Here is an 18,164-nt window from a genome sequence, read left to right as displayed (position 1 = left end):
ACTGGCAGCACATCTGTTTCTAGTTCCAACTTCCACTCCCATCTCCAAATCTGGGAATCCAACGGCCCTGGGTACTACCTCTGCGGCATACCACCTCCTACTCCTGTTTACTGAGGTTAGGAGAATACTGGGGTTAAGTACACAGGTTGAAGAATCGGATTGCCTGGGTCTGAATCTCAGTGTGGCCACTTACCAAGCTTGAGCAAGTTGTTTAACTTCTCTGAACGCCTATGTGTAAAAGAGAGATAATAACGGGATATACTTTGGAATGTGGGAGAATACGAGACTGAGACGAATGTGAGTTGGGTAGTAACTAGCACACAGCTCAACATCTGTCAGCTATTGTTATTAATCCCTAGCTTGTTTGGGACTCTGCTGAAGCAGGCCAGCAACTTGAGACTTCTTCCTCGTCTTTGATCTCCTTCCATACCCACTCAGTCATTAATACCTGATTTGATCTTGTAAAGCTGTCTCAAATCAGCCTTCACTTTTCTCCATGCCCCAATCTCATTGTTCTGCCTTAGTTCAGGTTCTCATCACTTGTCAGTGGCACTGCTGATGCCCCATGCAGTCTTTCTACCTCTAGTTTCCAACTCCTTCGATCCTTCTGCTGGGACTGCAGTCAGTTATTTTCCTAAAACAAATCTAACCACGTTACTTCCTAACACAATTTTTCAGTGCCCCCCCATTTCCTGTTGCAGAGTTTCTTAAAGTGTGTGCATCAGAATCACCTCTAGAATTTGAAAGTGTAGGTTCCGATGTCCTACTCCAAATCTACCTGGCCAACATCTCCAAGAGAGACCTAGAAATCTGCATTTTTCAACTGAGTGATTCCAATATACATGAAGCCCTTCATGACCCATTTCCTACTTTTCCACCTCATCTGCTGCCATTATCCATTTTGTCCCTTAATCCTCCAGCAATGTTTGTTGTTCCCCAAATCCGCCAGGCTACTTTATATGGCTCTGCTTCTGCCAAGGCGACTGTGGCCTTCTGCAAGGCCTTTCACCTCCTCGTCTCCTGGCACACTCCTTTCCGTCCTTTGACGTCTTCACCATAACCTCCTTACTGAGAAATCTTTACTTCTCTTCAGCTGTTTTTCAGTAATTTTTTCATTACCGTTCCCCTACCCAAGGAGCCTTTTTAGATATCTTTTCCTAAGTGATCCCTTCTTGAAATTTTAATATTGCAGATGTACTGTATGTCTGTTTATGTACTGTGGCCTTTTAGAAAACCATAAACCATGTGACATCTAAGCCCCCAACCCAGCCCCTGGCAAGAATCAATTTTTGCTCCCTTGGGGACAATATTATCCCTATTTGAGAATACATGCTCTGCAGCGCCAGACACTGATCTCCAAACCTTTGGATTTCTTGAGATCTTCTTGAGGCTCACCTTTGGTTTCTGCGATAAGTCTTTTCTGATTCTCCTTATATCTGTCATAGAGACCATTCCTTCTCAAGACTCAGCTTTGCAGGCCTTTCTTCGCCCGCCTGCCCTATAAACACTGGCATTCCACGAGGCTCATTATTTGATTTTCTTACCCCCTATATTATTTGACATACGCTTTCCAGGTTATTTTTATCTATTTCCTTAGTTTTAATTACCACCTATCATCCTGTTGACTCCCAAATCTGCATCTTCAGTGAAGATGATTCTCCTGAACTCCAGCCCCTTGCTAGTCTAAGTATGGTCCACAAACTGGCAGCGTTTAGTATCACCTGGGAGTTTGTTAGGGATGCCGGTTCTCAGTTCCACCCCAGACCTCCTGAAGCAGAATCTGCATTTTAATGAGATCCCCGGGTATTTCATACACAGATTAGTTAAGAAGTCCTGGGCTAGACCTTCTCAGCTCTAATAGGCACTTTTTTTTTTAAATGGAGGTACAGGGGATTGAACCCAAGACCTTGTGCATGCTAAACATGTGCTCTCACTGAGCTATACCCTCCCCCACCAAAAGACATCTTTAGTCAGATGTCCCACAGACACATCAGTTCTTATCTCATACTCTTCTTGGTTAACAGTAACACAATTTATTTAGTCATCGACATAAGAAATCTAGATCATTCCTTCTTTATTGTTTATATCAAATTGGTTACCATTCCTATCTATTCCAGCTACTAAATGGCTCTTGAATTTACTCCCTCTTCTGTGCTCATCACCACAGCTTCCACTTCCTTTTGGGTTCATCATTATTGTAGTAAGGTCTTAACAGGTTTCTTTATCAACATTCCCTCCCCTTCCCCAGATTTATCTACTCACTATTGCCAGAATCATATTCCTAAAATGCAAATCTGATCATGTTACCACCTCTTAGCTAAAAATTCCTTCAATGATCCTTACTGTTTAGAACCAAGGTTCTTAACCAGGGATCCACACATGTGCTTTAGGAGATCCTTGTACTTTCTGAAATTACAAGGAAAAATTTGTGTATGTACCTTTCTCTAGGGACAGTGTTATAGAGCTTTCATCAGATTTTCAGAGGGCCCATGACCAAAATAGATGAAGAATGACTGACCTGAAGGATCAAGTCCAAGCTATTCAGCTTGGCCTACAAGGACCCTTCATTCCTCTCCCACCTGACCTCCAGCCACTTGCCTATAGAAGCCCTTGGTTTCAGCTTTAATTATAGACTTGGAAGTGCCCTCAGCTTTCACACCTCTGTGCCTCTGCACACGCTGTTCCTGGAATAACCCCAAGGTTACAGACACAACTAGTAAGTGGTGCGGTCTGGATTTGCACCTAGGTCTGACTTCAAATTCCACAGTCATTCCACTCTACAGTGGCTTGATATTTTGCATTATGACCCAGTACACACAAATACATCCAACATACACTAGAACAAGCTTCATGAGATCCACCTTGATAGGAAAAAAATGCTGCTTGCATTTGGATATAATGTTCCATTAATGAATTGAAAAACACTGCACTAGCCTGTTGCTGATACAAAGAGTTCTCACTGCAGAGAATTTATTAGTCCTAGCAGTACCAAAGTTTTGAGGTTTCCTAGGGATACAAAAGCTGTCATGAGAGGAAAGCATTTGCTTATATCAGTTCCCATTCAAACAACCTACTCCTTTAAACACTAGCACCTGTCTCCATGCAGCTGTTCAATCATTTTGTCTCTCACGGATTGTCAGATATATCAACAAGCAATTCCACACAAATCTATCACAAAGTGAAATTACAAATCTTATAAAAAGACACAGACTATCATGAGGTCAACACACAAAACTGACAAGGATCTGATAGACCAGTTTACAACTGAAGAGGAGAAAAAGAAATAAGGATGATTTTAAAAGTGGTTCCAAAGAGAATGATTTGAATACCAAATGACTAAGGAGAAGCTCTCAGGAAAACTGATGAAGCCCTTGAATATTTTGGCAAAGTCAACCCTCTCAATGATCAAGCTGCAAAAGTCTCACAGAAGTGAAATGTACCATCCTGAAATATCATGCCATTTTGTTAGAAAAACTAGGCCCCAAACAAAATCAATCTCTGACACATTCTTTGTTTGTTGTAAGAATTACTTTGCACTCAATTTTATTAAAAGAGACAAAATAAACATATTTTAATAGATTTTAGTCATTCAAGTTAGCGTACTAATTAATCAAATCTTGCCCTCTCCCCTATTTACTCTAAAATTTTAGTCCTCCCTTTAAGTGGATTCACTAAGCAGCTTTTTGCCTGGTACCAACTGCCCTTGAATAAGAACCTCCTGTATACCTCTTTGTTTCCTCATCATCTGGCATACAGCAGGAGTTTAATAGTTTGTTAAATAAGGCAATAGCCTTCTCCTTGGCCCCTAGTCTCAGTTCCCTCAGATCCAATCAGCACATTGCTACCCTCTCTAAAATTCTTTGGTAAATCCCTACTGGCCCCAGAAAAAAAAGCCGACATGGCTTACAAAATCTTTATAATCTGTTTTTGCTTTATTTTCTCTCCCATTTTGGCCCCATTTAACTTCTTGTAGTTCTCCAAATGCCCCATACTTTGCTGCTGCCATGCTTTTATCATTCCCTCTGCTTGGAATTCTCCAGCCCCATCAGTGGGAAGGCAAACTCCTTCCTTCTATACAGCCCCCTACCTTGTGCGTAACTCCTGCACACACCGACCATATTATGCCTGTGTTGTAAATGCTTCCCACCTTATTCCAAGCAGTTTTTACTATAAAAAGTTTTACTGATAAAAGTAATATAATCACATTAGAGAAAATACAGGACAATACATGAAACAGAAAAAAGGTGCATGTATGTGTGTATACACATATATATACAGTATGTACATCTCAAATATCATCATCCTCACAAAGTTACTGGCATCATTTCCTTGTATTTCCTTCTAAAATTGTTTTTCATATGCATATATTTTTACATGGCTCTAATCAGAGTGAATGTATGATGTTGTAGCTACCTGCCCTTTAAAAGCAAAGCCAACATTATATGATATGCATTTTTTCTTGTTTATGCAGTCATCTTAACCACCATTTTTTTCTAAAGGTGTTTTTGTTTTGTTTTGTTTTTTTGTTAATGGAGGTACTGGGGATTGAACCCAGGACCTCGTGCATGCTAGGCATGCACACTATCACTGAGCTATGCCCTCCCCACCACCACTGTTTTTAATAGTTACTTAACGATGCATCAAAGGGATATGTTGCAGTATACAACCTAACTGTTCTGCTGTTGCTAGATATTTAAGTCTCCCTTCCTCCCTTTTTTTGGGATATTATAAGAGAGAAATTACCATTTTCATATAAACAGCTTTTTCATATTTTGGACTGGATTAGTTCCTTAGAATAGATTACCAAGAGCAATAGTTGTTAGGAATTAAGATCTTTCTTCTTTCAGTTCAAATTTTGTGGGAGGAAACTGTATACATGTATATATAATGTTTCAATTTCTCTTCCTCTAATTATTAGTGATGCTAAATATTTTTTCATGTTTGTTTATCATTTGTTTCCTCTTTAGTGACTTGTCTGCTCATGTCTTTTGCCCATTTGTCTGAACATTAGTGTTTTAAAAAATAAATTAGAATAGTTAAAGATTTTAAACCTTTGTTAATATTTGCTGTAACTTTTTTTGTTGGCCTCTTTATTTTGGTAAAAATTCAGCTGCAAAAGTAAAAAAAAAAAACAAAAAACCTCATTACAGACATCTTGAAAACTAAAGAAACACTTTTTAAAAAATCATTAATTCTGCTACCCTAACATAACCCCTACTACCATTCCCACTAATTTTTTAAGAATTATGCATGTGTTTTACAAAGTTGTAACTGCAGTGTGCATACAATTTTAAAACCTGTTTTATTATTAATCCATAAGTATTTTTATGAAATGCTGCGTAGTCTTCTAGTCATCATTTAAAATAATTGCATAATTTTCCATGGAATGGATTCACCATTTCCTTATTGCTAGACATTCAAGTTATTTCTAATTTTTTGTTGTTGTTTTATAAATAACACTGATAAATACCTTCAAGCAAATAGGTTTTTTCCCCATATTTTGAATTGTTTCCTTAGGAAACATTCTTAGGAGTAGGATTACTAGATAAAAGGGCATTAATACATGCTGGCTACCAAACTGTTTTCTTAAGGGGTTAAGCCAAACCACACTATTACTAGCAAACCGAGTACCATTTTTTTCCAATTCTGTTAAATATAAGCTTAAAACAAGGCTACCTAGTTGTTTTAATTTGCATTTCTTTGATTAGTAGTGATGAACACTGTCCCATGTTTTACAGTTGTACTTAAAACTCCTTTGTAAATTGTCTATTCATGTTCTTTGCCCATATTTCTTCTTATACATCATATTGTATGAATGCCTTAGAGAATGTAAATCTGTCACATTTAGTCACATGTATGTCAAATAGGCCTTTTCAGTCTGTGTTTAGATTTTATTTTTGAAATTGTCACAAAACTTTTAAGTTACTTTTAAAATTTTATATAGTTAATATGTTGCTCCTTTCCTTTGTGAGGTTTTTTCTATTCCTTCCTAAGCTTAGAAAACTAGTCCACTTTAGAAGCCTGATAAATATTCATTCATTCTAGTTTTTTTTTCCAAATTTGCTTTTTTAAATTTAACTCTTTAATCTAGCTACCACTTATTTTAGTTTATTACAGGAGACGAGGGTATAAATGCTACAAGCTGTCACAACATCATTTACTGAACAATACTTTCCATTTACTTGCAACACATCCTTTATAATATATTGAATTCTTATATGTAACAGTCTCTTTTGGGAGTGTACTGTAACATCATCTGTTTAATCTACCAGTGGTACCAGTGTTTTCATTACTCTAGCTTTATATGTTTAATATCTAATAACGTTAGTCTCTCATTACTCTTCTTTGCAGAATTTTCTTTGAAAGTCACTTCTTTAGCTTTCAAATACAATTATTTGCTGTCTTACCTCTAAGAGCTGAATTTCCTGAGGGCAGAATTGGTTTACTTCCTTAGAAGAGATTGCTAAGAATAACATTACTGGTTCAATAGGCACCAATGTTTTCCCCACTCTTAAGATTTATTACCAAAGTTTTCAAAAAGAGTGTGCCAGCAGCTGGATATTTTGAAATGAAGATTTTTTTTCCTCAAAATGAGGAGGGAGAAAATGTACCATGCTTCAATTTCTGTATCTTTGCTTATTAGTGATGATACACATATGTTTGACACCATGTAGGTGCATAATCAGTGCATGTTGAATGAATAAATGGCATGGATGAATCTGTACATGCATTTGGGGATGGGGAAGTTTAAACAAATATTGCGGTTAGAATAGATAAATGCTAGCTAGAATGCCTGGTGTCCATCTGCAGAGAGGTCCTAGAGGCACCAAGAACCCCTGAAATTTGGATCTGAATTGGGACAATCCCTAGAGACTTGGTAATTCATATTCACCACAGGCATGTCTGTTTCCAAGTGGGATCAGCTGAAAGCTGTCTGGAACAGTTAAGACAGATGGGCATGTGGGTATGCCCACACCTACATGCTGCCCAGAAGCAGCCATAATTGACTAGGAATAGAGTGTACTTCCTTTGGCAGCAAAACAGTGATTAGAAGTGACAGGTACCTGGGTAGTCCACTGGAAGCTTACCAGGCCCTAGCAGGCCTAAAGCAGTGAATTCAAATGCATAAGAGCCTCCTGTGCCACATGCAGAAACTAGATCTGACTTATAGGACCAGGCATTTCCCATAAAACCACACTACTTTTTTTAGGGGGGAGGTAATTAACTTTATTTATTTATTCTTGGGGAAGGTACTGGGGATTGAACCCAGGACCTCATGCATGCTAAGCACATGCTCTACCATTGAGTTGTACCCCTCCCCACAAAACCAGACTACTTTTCTTCTCAATTTGCTAAGCATGAGAAGGCATACAAGTCCTTGGTTCAGAAAATCTTGGTTTTATCTCTTTTATCTGTAGCTTGAAGGAAATAGGGTCATTTTTTTCTCCTAGAGATCACTGTCTTCATTTTGATTTTTTTTAACTGAAGTATAGTCAGTTTACAATGTTGTGTTAACTTCTGGTGTACAGCATAGTGATTCAGTTATATTTATATATATTCCTTTTCATATTCATTTTCATTATAGGCTATTATAAGGTATTGAATATAGTTCCCTGTGCTAGACAGTAGGACCTTGTTCTTTATCTCTTTTACATATAGTAGCTAGTATCTGCATAGATTTAGAATTTTTTAATAGAGCAAAAACTAACAAAAGACAGGTTGTTTCTCTGTGTTTTTAAGACCACATAATACTCATTAATAAACACTGGTTCTCTTTGGTCCATCACCTCAGCAGTAAATTCTAGTAGTAAACTTACTCAAAGACTTCCTTGGTCATGAAATCTGTCGATTGGATGAAAAGAATTCCATGTTATCATCTTAACCTGCATACACTGAAATTGTGCTCAAGGTTTTATTTGGAAAAATAAGGTGCTGCTATCTCTAGACTCAAGACCACTGGAGTATCAAGGTCATGGCAGATAGTATGAACAACTGGCATATTTCACTGAAACAGCACATTGGTAAATTCAGTTTTTAAAATCTCCTCCAACATGTATTAAGTACTACAGATATATTATACAAGATACAAAATGCTGAACAAGGCCCAGCAGTCCTTGTCAGACACAGAGTACTGCTGTTTGAAATGTTAACATGAAACTCCAAAAGGACTTTCCCTGTAACTCCAAGTAGCACCCAACATATGTTTTACAAGCCCTTTCTCCTTAGAGTAACACCTAACCCTTGGTTGCCACTTTGCTTAGAGATGGCAATAGAAGCCTCCTTTTGATTCTTAAGCCTTTTATTTATATCTATTCTTATCAATTCACCACCTACTCAAGAATCTGTCCCACTCCTTTCAAGAACTAGTTCTAAAATTCACCTCTTCCAAGACTTCCATGGTTAATTTCTCCCTATTGCTAAATCTCTTCAGCTCATATATATATTCAGTTGGTACCAAAACTGATGTTGCTCCCTAATTATCCTAGTTTTGTTAATCTTTCTAGAATGTAAGTTCCTTGAAGACAGGGGAATTTCCAGAAAGCTTAAAAGGAATTTAGAGATTGTCTAAGTATCTAGGTTGATAACTTTTGCCTTGTCCATTTTCCTGATGAAGAAACTAAGACTAAGAGGTTAATCTGTCCAAGTCAGTAAGCCAATGTAGAAAAACTAGGCATAGAGCCCAGGTGTCCTGAGTTCCAATGGTGCACTTTCCACTATATTATGTCATCTTCTTCTCTTTTATTTGTATCTCTTCAGAATGTCTAATAAAGTGCCACACACACACATACACACATGCACACATCTCAATAAATGCCAATAAAATAAACATACATGTTTACATAAATGAGAAACTGACTCAAGGAAAGAGGCAGAAAGCAGAAAGGTCGTTTTCTTACTTCTTTGCATGATGCCACCCTCCGGACCAGTTGATTGCTACTTTGCACACTCCATCAATCAGGCACTGGGCAGCTGTGATTGTAGCCCCTCCTACAGCTGCTGCATAGTCAAATATCCCTTCGGTGGCTGGGCAGTCATAACCTTCAGGTAAACATCAGAAGAGTTTGTTAAAAGATAAATTGGAAAAAGAAGGGTGTGATATTATGATTTATAATAAGAAACATACAGTTAACCACTGAACAGCATACGTTTGAACTGCACAGGCCCACTTATATGTGGATTTTTTTCAATAGTAAATATACTACAGCACTACACCATCAGTGGTCGGTTGAATCTGTGGATGGGGAACTGCAGATACTGAGGGCCAATCACAAATTATCCTAAGAGTTTCAACTGCACAGAGGGTCAGTGCCCCTAACCCATGCTTTGCCAACTGTATGTTTGGTCTTATTCCCAATTTCCAGCACAGAGCTCCTAATATTCTTGGAATTCCTAAATGATGAGTTATAAAGGTGTCTTGGTTATATTAATGAGGTGACTTGTGGACCACACCTAAGGATGGGGGCTTGTTGCCAGTAGAACCAGCCATATGAGGGTTAGAACTATCCCTTAACCTCCTGTGCACAGGAAGAGGAACTGGAGATTGAGTCTGTAAGAAGTTAATAAATAGAAACCTCAATTCAATAGGGCCAAGAGAGCAGAAGGGGGAGCTCTCACGCCCTGAACCGATAGGCAAGTCCAACATGAAGACAGACTCTTCTTTCCTGGCAAGGACTCAGTCAATGAAAATCCATGGACTCTTTTTTTTTTTTTTTTTTTACTAGAGCTCTCTCGACTTCCTTTCCCCCCTCTATAAAAGTGTTTTCCTCACCTTGCCATGTGGGGACTTGCACATGGCTTGCCATGATCACAGATCCCAAATTGCAATTCTGTGCTCATACCGAATAAACCCATTTTTCCTGGAGAAATATCTGACAGTCTATTTGTTTTAGGCCATCAAGTTTAATTGCCAACTGGCCAATGACTTAATCAATCATGCCTATGTAATGAAGCTGCCACAAAAACCCTAAAGTAGAGGGTTTGGAGAGCTTCTGGGTTGGTGAAAATGTAGAGATTTGGGGAGAGTGGCACACCTGGAAAGGACGTGGAAGCTCCATGCCCTTTCCCCATACCTGGCCTTATGCATCTCTTCCATCTGGCTGTTCTGGAGTTATATCCTTTGATGATTAATTGGCAATCTAGTGAGTATATGGATTTCCTGGGTTCTGTGAGCTGCTCTAGCAAATTAATCAAATCCAAGGAGGGAGTCATAGGAATTTCTGATTTACAGTGAGTTGGTCAAAAGTACAGGTAACAGGCTGGACTTGTGACTGGCATCCAGAGTTGGAAAGGATTGTTGGAATCTTCAATTTTCAGCCTATCGGTCTGAGCTTGCAGTTGGCATCTGATATGGAGAGCTGTCTTGTGGGACTGAGCACTTTACCCGTGGAATCTGAGGCTATCTCCAGGTAGACAGTATCAGAACTAAGTTGACTTGTAAGACACTTGGTGTCCCAAGCACTGTTTGGTGGTACAGGGGGAAATTTCTTCCTCTACACATTAGAAGTGGGTCCAGGACCCTATTAAGGAGGAATAAATTGAGGTATTATAACATATCCCACCAAAAAGCTACTGTGCTAACATCAGCTCCAAATGAGAGATAAACATTTTCAATGATGGGGAAGGGATTATTTTAGTGTTAGAGCTAGAAAGGCTAAACCTTCAAGATTTAACTAGTTACACGTTACAGATGGAGAAACTCAGGACTAAGAGGTGATATGTCTTCTCTATGATAATACAGAGCCAGGCCTGGTACCCAGGTCTCTTAATACCCCATTTCCACCCCCCACACTTCCAGTCCAGTGTTCTTCCACTAAATCATGCTGTTTCCTTAGACTATCTTACTGGCCACTTAGGGTTTTTTAAAATGTAGCTATTTAATGACAGAAAAAGTATAAAACTTAGCCAGAACATAAAACTGTACTCAAGTTAAAATATAAGGTCACAGGACAGTTAAATCAGTGTACATACCACCAGATCCAATCTGGGCACGGCTACTGGGGCCTAAGCAACTGAAAAGCTTTCTTCCAACTGATCCATCATTCAGTTTTGCTCAACTCACATGGTTTGCTTGTTAAGGGAGTGTGGTTAAACTAAGAGATTAATATTGTGGGTAACACAGTAGCTCTTAATTTAAGAGTATTAAAGACCATTACACAAGTTATAAAAGATTAACAGCAAGGTCCTACTGTCTAGTACAGGGGACTATATTTAATATCTATTAATAGCCTATAATGAAAAAGGATATGAAAAGGAATAGATAGAGACATAAATGTATAACTGAATCACTATGCTGTGTACCAGAAACTAACACAACATTGTAAACTGACTATACCTCAATTAAAAAAAATTAAAAAGACATAAAAAACAAACTTATGGTTACCAGGGGGAAAGGGGGTGGGGGTGGAAGGACAAATTGGGAGTTTGGGATCTGCAGAAACTAACTACTATATATAAAATAGATAAAGAACAAGGTCCTACTGTATAGCACAGGGAACTATATTCAATATCTTGCAGTAACCTATAATGACAAAGAATATGAAAAGGAATATATATATATATATATATATCTGAATCACCATGCTGTACACCAAAAACTAACATGATATTGTAAACGAATTATACTTAAGTAGAAAATTTTTTAAAAAATGATTAAGTAGTTATACTCTATAGATGGAGGTTATCTATCTCTCATCATTGCCCAGCAATGACTTTACCTAATCCATATTCTATGGAGTCTGGATGATCATCATCTCCTTCTTGGCTGACCTTCTGGAGATGCTGCAGATAGGCGTCCGTATGGAAAGTGGCCATCTCCTCCATGGAGGCCACTTTGGGCTTAACTATCCTAATAATAACAGGGAACAAAGAGAGGTGAGTGAGTCAGATCCAGAGTATGCCAGAAGCTGGAAGCAGGAAGTAGAAGCCAGTGGTCTAAGCAGAAAATACAACAGCTTCAGGTTCCAGTGGGCTGAAGCAACAGACATGTTCTGTTCCTCCACATCACTACAGTCTTCACCTCCTCACATCTGCATCACTCCATTAAAAAGGGGTGGGGGTGGGGGGACATATTAGGAATTTGAGATAAGTGGTAAGGACCTACTATATAGTACAGGGAACTATATTCAATATCTTGTAAAAACCTATAGTGAAAAAGAGTATGGAAAAGAATATACATACATACATGTATAATGACATCACTTTGTTATACACCTGAAAGGTTGTAAATCGACTATACATCAATAGAGAATAAACTTTAAAAATTTGAAATGAAAAATAAAAAGGGGTGAGAGGATAGATATTTCCCTTGAGTTCATAAGTAGGTTAAAAAAAAAAAGTAAGTAATTACATTTAAGTTAAATAATCAGGTATTGGACAAACTTTACTCTGTGAGTTACAACTTTTATGACAAACCAGTAGGAAGAGGTATTTTCATTTGAATCAGTTCCTAATTGGGTATGCAATCCTTTCAACTATATTTTTACTTTAAATGGGCAGCTATATTGTCATGAATTTTAAATTTGGAGTCAGAGAACTGGGCTCCTGTCCTAACTCTAAACTCATCAGCTCTAAAACCTCAGATAAGTTGGCTGGTCTGTAGTTCAGATTCCTGATCTGTGGAAGTGAGGAGATCTTACAGGACTTATGTGAAGACTAAATGATAACATATATAAAAATGCTCTGTGGACAACTATCATTATTATTAACATTAAAGGATAAAAAAACAGGCAACCAAAAATGTAAAAGTTTCTGAAGTTGGTCCCTCATATCTGCCTCTGAGAGGAAGGAGAGCAGGAAACAGGTTGCAACTGGGCTTCACTCAGAATCTCTCCACTAACTCCTCACAAGATGTGATAAATTGGAGTGACTGAGAGAATACAGGGAGCTAAGCTAATAAGAGGACATGCCACCTCTGACCTCTAGCTGCCTGGTCCTCACATCCTCTTCCTGACTCTGCCACTGCCACTACCACTCTCCAGCCCTCGCCACTCAAAAGGTGGTCTAGCAGCAGCATCACTTGGGAGCATGTCAGAAAGGCAGAACTTCAGCCTCCACTCAGATGTACTCAACCAGAATTTGGATTTTACAGCTATCCCATTCCTGGGCATATATCTGGAGGGAACTCTAATTCAAAACGATACCTGCACCCCAATGTTCACAGCAGGACTACTTATCACAGCCAAGACATGGAAACAACCTAAATGCCCACTGACAGATGAATAGATAAAGAAGATGTGGTATATTTATATGATGGAATATTACTCAGCTATAAGAAAGAATAAAATAATGCCATTTGCAGCAACATGGATGGACCTGGTGATCATCATTCTAAATGAAGTAAGCCAGAAAGAGAAAGACAAATACCATATGATGTCACTTACGTGTGGAATCTAAAAAAAATGACACAAATGAATTTATTTACAAAACAAACAGACTCACAGACATAGAAAACACACTTATGGTTACCTGGGTGGGGGTAGAGGGATAAATTGGGAGTTCAGGATGTGCAGATACTAGCTACTATACATAGAATAGATAAATAACAATGTCCTACTGTATAGCACAGGGAACTATATTCAATATCTTGTAATAGCCTATAAAGAAAAAGAATATGAAAAGGAATATATATATAAAATCTCTATCTATCTATCTATCTATCTATCTATCTATCTATCTATCTATCTATCTATATCTGAATCACTATGCCGTACACCAGAAACTAACACAACATTGTAAACTGACTATACTTAAATTTAAAAAAAGAATTTGGATTTTAACAAGGTGATTCAGGTGCACATTCAAGTTGGAAGAGCAATGACCCAGGTCACAGGGAGGCAGTAGTGGGTTTTTATGTTTGCTGAAAGGAACACGCCCATCAGTTTCTCATGAATTAAAATGGCTACACAGGCTACTATTATCAACAAGCAGGCCAGAAGAATCCTGTGGCTGAGCCTCAAAAATTAAATACCAGGGAGGGGGCGGGGGTGGGAGAAGGATATCGCTCAGTGATAGAGTGCATGCTTAGTGTGCACAGGGTCCTGGGTTCAATCCCTAGTACTTCCATCAAATAAAATAAATCTAATTACCTCCCTCAAAAATTTAAGAAAAAAATTAAATACAGATAGCCGAGATCCAAGAAGCCTTGCTGCTTCTTCAAGAAGACATGTCTACACCTTCAGAGGTGACAACTCGGTCCATTAAAACAAAAATTGTACCATTTCTTGTACCATGTTTCCCAGCCCTAAGAGCTCCCTCTTCTAGTATTCTTCTTTCACTTAACAAATCTTTACTGAAGGCCTCCCTACTTAAAAGCAAGGAAATGAGATAGTTTTACTTTGCCTTGATTTTTGATTTGTTTTAAAGTAATTTTTTGAAATGTTAAGTAACTTTAGTGGAAGGCATGTAGTTGCTATGTTTACCAAACATAACAGCTAAAAAAATGGCTGAAAAACATTCGTAAAGATGGTACTCAGTAAATGATTTTGTTAATAATAAGGATAGAGTTTGAAAGCCTATTATACTACCTTTTGGGAGAGAAACATATCATACTAGTCAACACAGACACTCACCTATTTGGCCAGAAAATGTTGCAAATAATCCTACAAGCGTCAGGGTTATAATGTTCACACTTACAATGACAAACAGCAAGTTCATTTCTTTTTTAAAAAGAATCACTTAGCTCTGTGCTGAGTTCTGACCTTACAGGAGTTCTGCTTTGGTCTTGACTCCTTTCCAGACTCACTCGTTAAAGTTTAGTGGTGGTGATGGTGTGTCTAAAAGTCTTAAGTTGAACTCACACACTCAGATCAGGTTTAGGGGGGAAAAAAACCCAAACCAGAAAACCTACCAGCTGAACATCTGTTTTTCTATCAGATAGATTTTAGTACCTAAATGTAGTCACCCCCAAATCGCTACAAAACACCTATCCCTAGGATACTGTTCCTCTGCACAATAAAGTCCTATTTCTGATGGATCTGAACTGCTTCGTGCACTTTTTTTTTTTTTAAGTTTTCTTAATTCAAGAGATTTTACTAGGTTACAGGCAGATTATGGACACTGTGAATCACACACACACCAAAAAAACCCAAAAACCATTCTCTCCCTAATTAGCCCCACTGTGAAGCAGGAAGTTAAGCTATGAACACCTAGGTTCAGGACTCTGTTCAAGCACAACTTACCTCATTTGCTTATGCAGTGCATATGCTTCAATCAAGGAATGTACCATACTGGCCTAAAAACATCCGTCAAAAAAAAAAAAAAAAAAAAAAAAAAAAAAAAGAAAGAAAGAAAGAAAAGAAAAAGAAAGGCAGAAGAGTCTCTTAAATGTTTAATTCAGAGAAATCCCATCGACTTCATTATCCTGAAGAAAGAAAGTAACTTCTAACTCCCCTCCCTTTCTTTTTCTTAACAGTTACAAAGCACTTTAGACAATACAGATACAAAGTATCTAGATCGCTAAGGCGAAAGCTATCGGGCCTTATGGAGGTGATGGAACACTTTTCTCCTGCAGCTTCTTCCCCACTTCAGGGATCCCTGGCGGTAAAGTCACCATCCCCTCCGCGCCATCCCCTCCCCCGCACCTCCACCCCACCCCCACCTGTCCGTTGGACGCCCTGCTGCGCTCTCAGAAACTCTAAGGGAACACTACTTCCTCCATCACCTGGTACAGCCGCCCAAATTTCTGCTGGAGATTTCCCCCAGCCCAATAACCTCTCCGCACCCTAATGCCCTCCCGCCCACCGGCCCCCACCCCACCCCCCAAACCCACGGTCTTTCATCCAAATCTCTCTTACCCGTTTGGGGACTTTGGCCAGAGAGTCGCACATGCTAACATACTCGGGACTGTAAATGTAAACCGGGGGTAGTGACGGCCCACTGTCTGCCGGTTCCTCTGGCTCCTTCATCTTCCACTTACAGCCGTTCCGAAGCCACCGTCCGGATCCGGCTTTTTTCGGACTCAGCCCGAGCGCGGGTTCCTGCTCCTCTGATCGGCCGCAGTGGTGCTCCCTGGTCAACATTCCTTCCTATTCTCAAGATCGCCAGTGTCACTGTCCCAGCTCCCCATCCAGTTGAAGGAATGCATAGGCCTTCTCAGGCCAGAATCCCTTAATTTAGTGACCACAGTTCAAAACTGGGAGGTCGGCAGATATAAAAGCCCAAATAGCTGCCAATTAGGATCGATATTTTATGGCACAAATAAGCACGGTCAGAACTAACCATCCTTGTTGCCCTACGGGGCCATTTGAAATGAGGTCAGACCAGCTTCAGAGCATGCTGGGAGATGTAGTTTCAAGTGATTTGAGAGGCGGAAGAGCCTGAGCTAATTACTAAAATAGCCGAGAATTCGAATTTTAGCGCTAAAAAAAGAAAAAAGAAAAAAGAAAAAAAAAACAGCCTCAACTCTTTATGAATTGTCTCAATCTACAAATACACCCATATAAATATTTAAAGACAGACATAATGTGGCCACTAAGAGTCCAGCACCACCCAATCACATCATATGGGCTTTTATTTTTTTGATGGGGGAGCTAATTAGTGGCACAAAAGGTTTGAAAAGTTAACAGTAAATTCCGTGCCGCAGCTTAGTCTACTGGTTTCCGTCATTAACTATCCATGTCCATGTAAGAGTTAACAATCGCAATAATTTACTCTGGCAAAGCTGATAGCACTCTCCCAAGAGGTTGGCTGGTGGTACTCTGTAAATTTCTTGGTATATTCCAATCAAGCAATGATGTCAAATTACTCCTTGAAAATTCTTGTGGAATGAGGGTGTAAGCAGATACTTTCAGTGATGTTTGGAAACTACAGCTCCTCTTTCCTCTCTCCTTTTGCTTCTGCAGCTATACAAGGGCTAGGGAAATATTTTAGGTTTCACGTGAGGGTTCAGAATTACCATCAGTATTTCCAGGTTCCTGGGGGCCCCTATGATCTGATGCAAGCCGGCCAATGCCAAAGTCCCCAACTCTCACATCAACTTCAACTGACTAACATCCCTCAGACAATCCAATATCCTTCCTGTCTTTAAAATCTAGCTTAAAAAAAAAACCTCTTTAAACATTTATTGAGTATTGTGATATGCTCAATATATTATCTCATTCAATGGATGTATTATCTCATTTCATCCTTGCAACAGTCCTATAAAGGAGGTTGTAATACACTCATTTTACAGATGCAGTTTAGAGAGAGAAAACTGTTCAAAGTCACACATTTACAAGCAGAAAAGCAGGAATTTAAAACCAGGTCTGCCTGATACTGATGCTTTTGAACATTCCCTTTACTATGTAAACTTGATTCTTCCAGGATGACTTTGTGTTAAATCTAGCTTTATTCACCTCTCCATTTAGTATCCCCACAATACTTAGTATTCTGGATTTGTTTTTCTCCTGCGATGTGTTCTTTAACTAGAATGTAAACTCTTATGCTTCTTTTATATCTTCCCATAGCAACTAGCTCAGAGTTCTGTAATCTTTCAATCATTAATCAAACTTTGTCTGACATTAACTAAGTGTACAGTATGGCTGAGTATTCAGTCCTCAAGATGAATTACAATCTGATCTCTGCTCTCAGGGAATTTGCATTCTTGTAGAGATGAAACAAATACACAAGAAACCATATGTAATGCAGTGTCAGATAATGAATGTAGAATGCTTAGATTACTTAACGCATAAGCATTAAGTGCTTAATAACTGGTACTTAGTAAATGGCAACTAGGGTCCTTATTCAGTGGCATCTTAGAGGGTCTTAGCAGATGGACAGGATTTTACTTGGTGAAGATGGGAGCCAGGGGAGGGCAGGCTGACTAGAATCAACAGCATAAGCAAAACCAAAAAGGAGAACATTTCTAGTCTAGTTTAGCTGAAGGGGCTGGATCATGAGGTCTTTTGAATACCAGGCCAAAGAGAATAGGCTTCTTCCTCTGGGAAATAGGGGGATATTTAAACAGACATCTTAAAATATTTCTATAGCAGGGGTGTGTAGGGAAGATTAGCTATTGAAAGGCTATAGGCAGTGAGAGTGTTGGAATGGTCCAGATAGAAGTTATCATGGGGGAGGGTACAGCTCAGTGGGAGAGCACATGCTTAGAATGCACCAGGTCCTGGGTTCAGTCCCCAGTACATCCATTAAATAAATAGTTAATTACCTCTCCCCATGCACAAAAAAGAAGT

General features: G+C 38.9%; 1 protein-coding gene across 5 annotated transcripts in view; it reads right to left on the bottom strand.

The window, feature by feature from the left end:
- The window catches only part of HDAC8 (histone deacetylase 8), a 209,775-nt gene extending 193,526 nt beyond the window's left edge, over nucleotides 1-16,249 (bottom strand). For 4 of the 5 annotated variants that reach the window (XM_045509164.2, XM_074359782.1, XM_010973583.3 and 1 more), the window contains exons 1-4: nucleotides 15,792-16,249; nucleotides 15,177-15,229; nucleotides 11,715-11,845; nucleotides 8,898-9,039 (exon numbers count right to left, since the gene is read on the bottom strand). In XM_045509164.2, the coding sequence (XP_045365120.1) occupies nucleotides 8,898-9,039; nucleotides 11,715-11,845; nucleotides 15,177-15,229; nucleotides 15,792-16,016 (551 nt within the window). In that variant the 5' untranslated portion in view covers nucleotides 16,017-16,249. The remainder of the gene's footprint in view (nucleotides 1-8,897; nucleotides 9,040-11,714; nucleotides 11,846-15,176; nucleotides 15,230-15,791) is intronic. The other variant, XM_010973581.3, reaches the window with a different exon arrangement.
- Between the last annotated feature and the right edge of the window lie 1,915 nt (nucleotides 16,250-18,164).

This window comes from Camelus bactrianus, chromosome X, assembly GCF_048773025.1.
Source record: "Camelus bactrianus isolate YW-2024 breed Bactrian camel chromosome X, ASM4877302v1, whole genome shotgun sequence".
In the NCBI taxonomy this organism is placed as follows: domain Eukaryota; kingdom Metazoa; phylum Chordata; class Mammalia; order Artiodactyla; family Camelidae; genus Camelus; species Camelus bactrianus.
Note: the sequence above shows the minus strand (reverse complement) of the source record. Positions and strands in the feature narration are given on the sequence as shown.